The 12462-nt window shown below is 37.3% G+C and overlaps 1 protein-coding gene across 3 annotated transcripts in view; it reads right to left on the bottom strand.

The window, feature by feature from the left end:
- The window catches only part of dock2 (dedicator of cytokinesis 2), a 223951-nt gene that overhangs the window by 105269 nt on the left and 106220 nt on the right, over positions 1 to 12462 (bottom strand). For all 3 annotated transcript variants that reach the window (XM_028459358.1, XM_028459359.1, XM_028459360.1), the window contains 2 exons: positions 12152 to 12294; positions 1031 to 1126 (listed from right to left, as the gene is read on the bottom strand). In XM_028459358.1, coding sequence (XP_028315159.1) covers positions 1031 to 1126; positions 12152 to 12294 — 239 coding nt within the window. The remainder of the gene's footprint in view (positions 1 to 1030; positions 1127 to 12151; positions 12295 to 12462) is intronic.

Raw genomic sequence — 12462 nt, 5'->3', positions numbered from 1 at the left:
CTGACTACCTCACCTCACAGCACCTTCAATGCAAGTAAAACATAGAATTGATTATTGGAAATTTAAGAATTGATTCATAATCATCAATGATTAAATTACCATTCATTGATTTTTGATTATTTTTTTCAACACCCCATTGACTACACGTGTGGCTCTTCAGCCTCCACTAAACAGGATACCAGTCCTGAGCTGCTAAAGCAACTTCATTGATGTGCTTTAATGATTTTTGAAGAATCACTTCATATGTCCCTCTAATTATCTTTGGCAGGTCCATGTTAGAGTAACAGTGAAACGCTGTGAAGAAGCATAAGGGGACTTAAAAATAAATATTAAAAAATGATGTTGTGTATTGACTAGTTTGCAACAACATCAATAAAGATTTTGATGTAGTTTAACAGGAAGCACACTGCAATATTGTGTAAACACAAGATGAGTAACTATTGATGTTTAAAGTCAGGTCGTGCTGCATTTTAACTGGTGACTGATCAGTTTAAATAGACATCAGTTTAAAAAAAAAAGAAAACTGCTTCTGATTATGAGGGTTACAACACTTGCTCTACTTTAACCAATTGCTAAAGAATTTCCACAGCTTATTTTTAGGTCACCATCCTTCAGGTTACACAACCAGTCGTATGCATCTGTCACAATTCTTAACACGTCATTATTCAAATCCTTCACTTACCAAACGTGGTCCTCAAACACAACCATGAAAAGGTTTAAATGCACACGGTGCAAACGTACATTAACAAAGTACAGCAGAAAAAAGCTTTACACCTATTGTGTCACATCATAATGTATGTATGGAAGAAGAGAAGAAGAAGAAAGAAGAAAGAAGAAGAAAGAAAGAGAGAAGAAAGAAGAAGAAGAAAAAAAAGAAGAAAGAAGAAGAAGAGAAGAAGAAGAAGAAGAAGAAAAGAATCAAGAAGACGAAGCCTCCTAGCCTCAGAATAAGCTCAAAGCCTCAGCAACGCCTACTCCTCTCCTAGTGCCTAGACAGTATTGTTCCCCGTGTAAAGCGACATGTACTCACTATCAGGGCGTGCTCTCGTCCCATTGTGATGACAGTTCGGTTAATGGTTCTCAGCAGTGACACTGCAATGTCCTGGATATGTTTAAATGTTTCCCCCTTAGGAAGAAATGAGAAGAAGATTGAAGTAAGTGGACCATCCCATCACGCCTCAGAACAAAATGGATCCTCAAGTTATTCTGCGGTTAAGGTGTCATTGGTGACATTTGGAACAGTTTTTACCTTCACAATCATAGACTTTGTTAGCGTGTTTTCTAAAACTATCCGTGAGCTATTGAGGACATTGCCAAAGGATCCTGAAAGGTTCAATAAAACGTGAGCTTTTTTATTTAGTGCAGCCTTTTATCTCATTTTCTACTTCCCTTTGAAGACAGATTTGATCTCTGCCTCTCATTGAGAACAGGTGAGATTATTTTTTATTGCATATACACTTGAACTCAGTTTTATTTACCAACATGCAGTTAAAAGCTAAAAGCTTTAACCAAGCTTTCATTTAAACTTTATCTCATAAAGAGCGATCTGTATGGATCAATAATGCACAGCAAATATCTCTACAGATTATTACTGGTGTATTTTTGCCTTTGCCTTTATATTCTCTACTTATTGTTACTTGACTTGCGCTGCAGTGACATCTGAATTTATCTCATGGGTAATAATAATATCTCAAGGCATTACCCTTAACTAATTACTGTTGCCGAGTAATGAGGGATTATTTTCCTGCTTTCATCCTTCAACATTTATTTGGAGAGTACGGGATAAATAATCACAAGTCATTAAATCAAATATGGATATTTAAGAAAAAGTGTTTTCAAGCAAGATTAGATATCTAATCGTATCATCTATAGGAAGGGTTCTCAACCTTGGGAGTCGTGAGACTCCCAATGGGGTCCTGAGCCCAAGGTTGAGAACCCCTGATTTATAGCACATAGCAAACCTGTTTTCATTTACTTTTATTGGGATTACGTTTTCTCACACACAAGCAAATACATATTTAGGGTTACATTTGACATGGATTACAAATGTATGCAATATTTATATTTTGATGACCCCAAAAATATTAAAAAATTCAAAATGACGTCAAAGCCAACAATAGAAATTGAACTTAAATGTAATTTAATTACAAAAATATGGCCTTGATAATGTTGTGCATTGTTTCCTAAAAAAACAAGCATGTAAAATTAATATAAAAGATGCTGAGCATTGAAATAAAAACCATGCACTACGTTGAGGTCGGTCATTGTTAGCTGACTCAGGTTTGCCTGCAGGCTCTCACTGACTAAAGGAGCATCTGCAGTGACCTCACACACCAAACAAGGCAGAGCAAATGTTCGTGTCCTTGTAAGTATAACCAGTAAATAGAGAAACATGTAAAAAAAAACTTGTAGCATTGGGTAAGCAGAGCGAAGTCTGCGTTACTCTGTGTGCATGTTTGTTATGGCCCACAGCAGAGGACTCGTGGGCCTTATGAATATTATGTAGACATAACCCATATTTAATGCTCCAGCTCAGACCCTGAGGACACACACAGACCAGACATCTGCTAAACCGTGTGTAACCATTTCAATCGCAGCCGCCACAAACCCACACACGGACTGGTGGAGCTCATGAATCTATATGAGTTGGATTTCTCTTGGTTAAGGAACATTTGCTGCTCCACATTAGCAAAAAGTAAAAAAAAAAATAAATACAGGAAAGGACTTCTACTCTGTTTGTCCCAAACTGGCTAATGTATTTTAACTAAGTGCTTACAATACTTCAATAAAAACAAATAAACACCATCTGCGTATTTTCATGGAGAGAAGGAGATTTATTTGACATTATTTTACCTTTTTTTCGGTTTGTATCTTCTCAAAATGACACAAATGAAAACATTCACAAAAAGTAATATCATAAGTCCCACAAAATTCCTTCTTCTTAAGTGGATCATGACCCTGTTTTCATATTACAAATTTCTGGCGATCCCAAATAATTATTGCACTGAGGGGTGGATTCACTAAGATCTGAAATAAAGGGTGGTAAACCAGGTGCTTTCCTAAATCCTTTGGTGGCGCTGTTTGCTCACCTGCTGTGGGGAATTCACTAACATTGCTGCATTAATAGGTGCGCGTATAGATGTGGTGGAGACCACCATATTTACATAAACATTTTGCTCATTCAACGCGGAGAGGTGAGTGCACAGAAGCACAAAATCACATTTGAAGAAGTGAAATTGGAGGCTGGTGGACTTCTCCGTCTGCTGCACAAACATTTAATAATGTAGAAAACTAAATAAACAAATAAAAATGTTTTTTTTTTTTAAAAAAAAAACAACAACGTCAAAACCTAATTAAAATTTTCCCCCTAGTTTAATGTGGCTGCTCAGTCAGGTCCTGTAACTAATCTTATGAGTCCATGGAAAACAGGCAGATCTGGACAGAAACCATCCTATTGATTTGTTGATGCCATTGATCTGAGTTAATACAGCTACACAGTCTGTCAATCAGTCGATCGGCACCATTTGAAGATGATCTACTGATCATCATCCAGCACGTCTGAGCTCCTGAGCAGCACTGTCGCCACACTCTCAGATGTGAACATTGTGCCATCACTGTGTAAATTATGCAGCTGATCATCTGATTCTAGCCTGACGCTCCTGTCATCAACGCGACACGAGAGTGTTATGGTCATCCTTTCTGCACGGCGGCGTCACCAGACTCCACACGCACCACCTCAGGTGTCCAGCTTTTTCTCTCCCTCACACACTTTACTGTACATTTTCTTATTCAGTGGCTGTTTATATTGACTATTGTTTTATTTAAATTATTTTCTTATACGAGAAAGGTTAAATGGAGCATTGTTTTACATTTCCACTGTGTTTTGTGTCAACAATCAGTGCAGCCACGATCTCTGTGTGTGAGTTTGCACCTGCTTGTTAGTCGTACTATTTTCAGTGCAGAAAACAGTCACCGCAAACAGTTCCAGATTTGATTAATTGCATTGCGTCCACTGCATTAATTTATTTGCATGTCCTCCTCCCATTTTTTTGTTCCCCTTGTGAGATCCGCCTACTTTACATATTCATCAGAGCGAAACGCGCTAAATGGATTGTGGGCGCATTGTGACGGGCAGTCCTGATTCCCTGGGGTTTGTACCTCTTATTAGCATGTGGAGTGATGTTTGCACACGTTTTAATTCCCCTAAACCTTTGGCGAATACACCCCAAAGTGTATATTATATATTTTCATATACGTATTTCAGATATTTTTATACAGTATTTTTTTTCCTTGATCATCCTTTTTCTCTTTCTTCTTTTATTTGTACTGCATTTTATTTGAACTAGATTTGTATTTGAGAAATTGAAAGGACAGAATCTTTCTCTTAATACTTAATTTTAAAAAGAATAATTAAGAAAATTTAAAAACATATTTTCAATCAGTAATTATTTTTTAACACATTCCAGGCGACCACATTTATATTTCAGGCGATCCCACATGGGGTTACGACCCCTAGGTTGAAAAACACTGTCTGAAAGTAAGAAGTGTCCCGACATAATAAACACAGGGCAATGTACAACTTAGCAGTTATTTCCACCCAGGTTTGCCTCTAGAGACGTTTCAGTGTGCATTGTTTACATTAACAGAAAATACTAATGGAGGTCTGGTATCATTATTACCATGGCAACAGCAATAGAAAGTGAACTGCATCTTTACATGAAAGAAGTGTATTAAAAATGGGAAATGGCACACTCGAGTTTCCATTAGGTGTCATGTGAAATGGGTTTCTATCTTAATACATTCACAACAGCACACCATGGACCATGTACTGTAATTATTCACGTTTGTCCAGAACATGTAAGATGTGACACGGTACCCAACGTACAACTATCAAGATTCAACACAACATTCTCTTTTCACGCCATAAAAGTCTCTTTCAACTCCACTGTTATTTTTGTTGACAAAAAGTGAAACGCAAACTTTTCTCTAACAACCCTCAATTCCGTGACTAATTTACAGAGAACGTAAATTAAAGAAGAACTGACAACAAAAATTGAAATTAAATCTCTGCTCATGAACAACTGACAAGTAAAAACAAGATGAAAAAAAATGCGCTGACAGACCGGACAAGCTAGTTTACGACCATCCTCAACGCCATCATTTTTTTGCTTTTTAAAAAATGTAATAATAATAATAATAATAATCTTTATTTATACATTACATTACATTAAGTGCTTTCCAAGGGCAGCTATACAACAGAAAATAAAAGACCTTGGCTTGAGATTAAAACACTTTAGAAAACAGAAACATTAAGTTAAAATCAGGGAAGACTCTCAAAAAGAAGTGATTTAAATATCCACCCATGTCCAGTTTTGACACATATACGCGTTGGCTGCACAGCGGGAACCACAATGGTAACTATGAAAAGAGGATTATTTTAACCTGCGGTTATAATAATATATTGGCAGTGGCTATCCGTACAGTTGCTGTATCAATATACCGACATTCTATCCGTACGCAGCGCCCCTCATTGGTCAGTTTAGGTCACGTGACTAAGACTAAACCTAACCGTAAACCTAACACTAAAAATTGTTGCGATATAGGGTTATAACCTAACCCTAACCCTAAGACGCTACGTACGTGTACTTCGGTAACCGTACCAATAGCACCGGTGTTGTCCATACGGCAATCGTACAGACACTTTCTAATATATTAGATATTAATGATATTAATGAAGCTAACATATCTTTACCCTCAAATCTACCAGAGTAAAATAATGCTTACAATTTAATAATAACAACAAAAAAAAAGGCTAAAATGAGACGTTTTCCACAGACTACATTTGAGGGACAAAGGCTGAGTTTGAAATGTCACACTGAGATATTATACACTATATACTATAAGTATGATTAGGATGATGAGCGTTCCCACTGAAGTATACTTCCTAGGTTCCCAAGATGCATTTCAAACCTACAGCGATAAAAACCTGAATCCCACTGAGGATAAATATCTCTGTTGATTCTCCACTTTTGAAAGTTCTGAAAACATTTGAATTGAGAAATAAGTAGAATATCAACATGTGCTTATTTGAGCCATAAAACTCGCAGAAACACATTTCATGCCGACATTACAGAGATTTTTGGAGACCTGCCCATTGTACTACTGACAAAACTTCTAGGTAACTTCAAAACAAGAGCTCTATTTACAAAAGAGATAAAAACAAACAAATGGAAGCGTTTTCTAAAGGGGATGTTTGAGTTTTAGCTTGAAGTCGGTCCCAGAACAATTTTTTCCTCTCGCAATGCATCATGACTAGTGTGCCCACCATGCATAATGTCCTCATATTTTATAGTATACATCCAAGTATTTTGTACAATTAAGCAATAAAATAAAACAATTTATTTCATTGCAACAACAAAACATGCATTGCTCTCTCATAATGATTGCACTTCTTGTAGTGTTGACCTTTGACAGCATGTGTAGACAAGTTAAAATAAAAATGAAAATACAAACAAGTACTTAAATCTTTTCATACTAACAAACTTAGTATGAGTAATACATTTACAACACAGTCACAGACTAAAATGTAATTAAAAATTCTAGTCAAAATGAACACTTTTCAACATTTAATTGATTTATACAGATTCTAAACTCGACAAATCTTCTATGACCTGCAAGCTTCTAAAACAAGATAGCAAAGATCATCTGGATCTGATGCACATTCTTATCTTGAAACGCATTTATTTATTTTTTTTACCATGAATACTTGTTAGTGTGTGGGTTTCTGTACAGTTTACAGTAAAATGGAGTTTAATGTTTCAAATATTGTCTTATTAAACACTTGAAATCAGAGCTACGTGTTCCTCGTGTTTTCTTTGATTTATTGTGTCAGTTTGCCCTTTGGAAGACATACTTTGTTTAGTCTCAACTAAAGCAAAGCCATCATTTTTAATAAAGTTTACTCGATATCTAATTTACTTTCAGGTGTCTCTTTCCAGTCCTCTGATGCTTCATTAGAACAATCTCAGGGGAAACAACACACACAAACCATTTCTTATAGTCTGGTTTTGGCTGCCTTTCAACAGTTTGAGGAAGCAATTAAGGCGCTCTCAGCTGGATCTCATTATTTAGCTATTGTGTGCTTTGTTCACAATATATTGCTACAATCAACAATACAACAATACTCAATCAGTTAGTATAATTGATCAAGACCGGATGACTCTGGGACTAGGTGAAATATTTTAATGGGGTACCAGAATGCACACTGGCAGTTTCCATTAAAATGAAGAATATAAAGCACTTTGGGTGATATTTTACAAACCAGGCTCCGGTTGGTATTTAATAAAAAGCTTCTGTTTTTGTCAAATATTTCCTTTATATACAGTAGGCAGTGTGTATAAATCAGCTGTTTCCATTACAGTTTTTTGCAAAATAAAAGCGATATTTGTAAAACTTTGACCAAAGTATAATTGTGCTTTGAATGCGATTCTATTTCTCGTGAAATCTCGTCTCGAGGCTTCTCTGCAGAAAGATGGATGCTCCAAACCTCCTTATAACACTCTGCATTCCTTTGTTGTCTGCTGTCGAATGTGCCGGTAATATTTTTTTTAAGTATAATGCTAAGAAATGTCTCGGTCTGTGTTTGAAACGTCATACTAACGTACTACTCAGCCCAATTTTGACGTCAAAATGAGTATGTAGTGCGTTCACATTGGATAGAATGAAAAGATTGAGTACGTAAAAAATAACTGGATGTATACTATATCGGGACATTTTTTTAAGTATGCACGGTGGGCACACTGCTCATACTCAACTGCCCCATGATGCATTGCGAGTGAAATGTAAAATCACCCTGGGACCGGCTTCAAGCTAAAAGTCAAACATCATCTTTTCAAAACAAAAGCATCTCTTCTAGTCTTGCATTAGTTTTTTCACGCTTTTGTAAATAGGGCTCTAACCGGAAGTTTTGTCAGTAGCACAACGGAGGGTCTTTGAAAAATGAAATGTATATATGTACCCACCACAATATGTTTAGTGTTTAGTGAGCAGGTGTGCACAATACGTCAAGACATTTTGTGTCGATCACACACGTGGGCCGCAGACCTGATAAATGAATGAGAACGGCACAGTCACACATACCAGAAATGAAACCTAACGATTCAGCTTCTGACCTCAGTGTGAGGGGGCTAGTGTACCAATATGTTCATTTACAATGTCTAATAATTACTAGAAAAAAGACCCTCCACCATCCCCAAAGATGCTCACACTTACCCGACCAGGTACATTTATCAACAACATCTTCAGACATCTACAGTGGTGGAAGCTATTGAAGTTCTTCTAGTCTTTCATGAAGTGAGCAGCTGGGTTTGGTGCTGTGCATTTTACAAATATTTTTCTTCATTGTATTTTAAAAAAACATATTTTAATCAAACTCAGTTTTTAAAATGTAATAATTTAATAGTATTTTTGTATTTAATACAGATGTTAGTCAGGTATGAACCCAGCAGGTCTCTCAGATCTATGGACACAGGTCAGATAGTGGAACCCAGAGTTCACAGTAAACATGGTGATGCTGTGTTTAGTTGTTATGCTGCAAAGAAGTGGAACAAACTGCAGCAGAGCTAAAGTCAGCATCTAATGTGAACATCTTTAAATCAAAGTTAAAGACACGTTTTTTTTCTCTACTGCGTGATTGAGAGGGTGATTTTTAATGTTTTTACTTCTGATGTTCTTATTGATTTTTAAACTTACATGTTTCCTGTTGCACTTTTTAATCATGTAAAGCACACTGAATATATTTTATATACTGTATGTTCTGTTAAGCGCTCTGAGATTACTTTGTTGTAATTTGTGCTATATATATATAAAGTTGACTTGAGTTGCCTTGTGTATGAAATGTGCTATACAAATACATTTGCCTTGCCCTAATATTATACAAATATTGAATAATTATTGAATAATTGTAATAGTAATAATAATCATATTAGTTCAAGTACTAAAATCTAATTATTCACAATTATAACCCCCCCCACTAGTAGATCGTGAAGAGCTGTCCATTGTAGAAGTAGCTTGCGAGCCGAAAAAGTGTGTGCACCCCTTGGTATGTGATTTCAAACACAGCCATGGTCTCCTCTTCTGTCCACACGTACCACGCCATGTTCTCTCCGAGAGAAGTGGTCACGTGACCAAGTACGTCACGTCATGTGACGTGTAATTGTGAAAAAAAAGTGTTTCCATTGGGCTTTTGCGATTTCCAAATGTCTGGAAAAAACTTTTTTGCAATATTGGAGTATTTTTTCAAAACTTAGGCATTTCCATTAACGGTTTTTATTGCGCTATTTAGATTTTGCGCAATTCCAAGTGTAATGGAAACGCAGCTCTACTCATATTTATTGGTCAATTTTAAAATCAGGGTGAGTACTATGGGTCTTATGCCACTTGTTAGGCTGAACAAAAACCAAAAACTAAAACAAAATTGGTCTCAAAATTTAAAACAACAAATATATAAACTGAATGCAAAAAATGAAATAATCATATTGAAGGAATGCTGGGAAAACTAATGCAAAACCATTCAAACTAAAGTGAACTGAACACAGGGGGTGATGGAAAGGTAGATGACATTGCGGACAAACTGACAAAGACGTATGGAGGGTAATCAGGAAAATGGGCTCCACCTGTGAGGGACAAAAGGGAGGGCTGCTGATCTACTCACACACAGGACCCTAAACCCACAGGACAAGGACAAGCCCACACACTGAATACCAACTAAAACACTAATAATGGTCGGACTGAACTCAAAGTCATATAAATCAGTCATGAAACTTACTAACCACCCAAAGGCAGGAAGACGTCCCAATCGAGACTCACATTCGATAACCTGTGGTGATGTTTTGCAAGAATGGTTCAGGTTGAGATAATGAGAATTGAAATAGTGCAGAAAAGCTGTGATACAAATCAAAACAAAGCCCCAGGGAAACCTTGCAGCAAAACATACATTATTCAAAGACAAGAGACACTAAGCCCAACACTAAAACACACACATTATTATCCAACCAAAAAATGTATTTGACATAAAACCCTAGATACACCAAAGAAAAGACACAACTTAAATCAAATGAGCGATCTTAAAATGTACCTTAAAGAAACCCCCCACTCCCCCAACACCCCCGGCCCTGTCTGTGTCACACTGTTTTTGGTTTCAAAAGCTTGAACAATAAGCAAATCCCTTATTTGTATAATGTAAACTGTATTTAAGATTCCACTCTGCAGTTTCCTCTGTTTAATGTTTATTATCATGCTTCTCAGCTCTGCACTTTCCTACATTATTGATTCAAATCAAAGAAAATACAAGCGATCAAAAGAAAAAAGGAATATGTTTATACATGAAACTGCAGAGGGGTAAATTATAAACACATTGTGCAACCTCAGCCTGCTGTGAGGACTGTGTTTATGATACATGAAAACAGCAGGCTGGGAGAAAGGTCAACAGCAATTATACAACAGTTAGTTCCCACCGAGTAATTTGATTTGACATTCCAGGGGTGCTGATATAGAGCAACAATAGCACCGCGACTTCTTACGGATCATATCACCCCGCTGCACAGCTGATCTAAATACCATTAATTACCGTTACATCTTGGGCTACACACTTGTGGAACTATTTTTGTTGGCGGAGCCAAATGTTTAAATAAACAAACAAATCATAATCTCTTGTCACTGTTAACTAATAGAATGAGCGTGTAGAACTGTTGTATAAAAGCAATATCACGTTCAGGTTGTGATATTTCCAAAATTAACTATTATAGTAATTATTCCATCTCTAATCAGGAAGTGACTCTCGGTGTTAAAGTTAATGACTGTGTTGTAAATGTCATACTAACGTACTACTCATACTAAGTCTGACGTCAAAATTAGTATGTAGTGCATTCACATTAGATAGTATGAGTATGAGAGAAATACCCGGATGTAAACTATATGTTAAATTAATTTTTCTGTGTTTTAAACATCATAAAGTGCTTTTAGGGCTTCATACACATGCCCAAAGTGTTTTTTCAACGATTCCCTCAATCATTAGTTAGAGGGTGATTTGCTCCTTTCTTACTGCAGGGTGAGCCCAAACACCTCGCTCCAATTTGATGACGCGTTCCCACTTTGATGACGAATTTGACGCAGCACTGAGCTGGAGAAGCCGCGCCTCCAGGAAGCTCTCTGCTGTGACCGACATGTAAACAGACACACGCCCACAAAGGTGAGCATTTCAGTGTCCTTCCAGTGCTATGTATGTATTTTCTACAGTCTATGTACGTACCGGCAAACGCCCCGCCCCCCACGCTCTGTCTCGTGTTTAAAAAGCAGCATGAGCTCGGCTACGGAGTGGGTGGGAGGAGGGCGGGTCGTCCTTTGGCCCTACGACACAATGCGGGGAGGAGGAAGTCAGTGTCCCTTCTATAGACACGCCCACTCATGAATATACTAATCAACCTGTTTGTGTAGAGTTGCTCAGAAAGTGACTTTTCAGAAGCTAAAACTCTGGAAAAGAGGCAAGTTTGGGAAAATAAACCTCAAATATTACGTTTTTGGGGTTCTTAGAACAAATGGAGATGGGTGAAAAATAGCATGACATGTGCCCACTAGTCATACTCAACCGCCCCATGATGCATTGCAAGCAGAATGTAAAATGGTTCTGGGGCCGGCTTCAAGCTAAAAGTCAAACATTCCCTTTTCGAAATAAAAACATCTTTTCTTGTCTTCAATTAGTTTGTAACCCTTTTGTAAATAGGGCTCTTATTCTGAAGTTAACCGGAAGTTTTGTTAGTAGCACAACAGTTTTCCAAAAATCTCCAAAATGTCGGCGTACAATGTGTAAACGTGAGTTTTATGGATTAAATGAGCACACGTTGATATTTAACTTTCTCACATAAAATGCTTTCAGAACTTTCAAAGATTGAGAATCAACAGAGATATTTATCCTCAGTGTGCTTCAGGTTTTTGTCGTTGTAGGTTCCAAATGCATCTTGGGAAACTTGGAATCATATTTATAGTATATAGTAGAGAGTATATACTCATTTAATTTGTAGTGTATAATACGTTATACGTGATATTTCGAACACAGCCAATGTGTGTGTGTGTGTTTGGTAGCTGTGTGTCTCACCACATTGTCTCTGCCAAGGACCTCCAGGATGTTGTTCAGAAGCTCCAAACTGTTCCTCCTCTCATCATGAGGCCAGTCAGCCATACTGGACAACAAGCCGCTCAGCTCCCTCAGCATCATGGGTAACAGCACGTCCCTGCAGTCTGTGGAAACCACACCACAAGCACACAGTGAGGATGGAACAAAGTGGCAATAAAACACTGACTCGGTGACGTTTCCAAAATGCAGCAAGTGGGTTGGAAAATGGATGGATGGTCGTGATTCCCCTATATTAGCTAAGGATGTAGGAAAAAGGTGATTTGACGATATAT

Source organism: Gouania willdenowi, chromosome 10 (genome assembly GCF_900634775.1).
Source record: "Gouania willdenowi chromosome 10, fGouWil2.1, whole genome shotgun sequence".
In the NCBI taxonomy this organism is placed as follows: domain Eukaryota; kingdom Metazoa; phylum Chordata; class Actinopteri; order Blenniiformes; family Gobiesocidae; genus Gouania; species Gouania willdenowi.
Note: the sequence above shows the minus strand (reverse complement) of the source record. Positions and strands in the feature narration are given on the sequence as shown.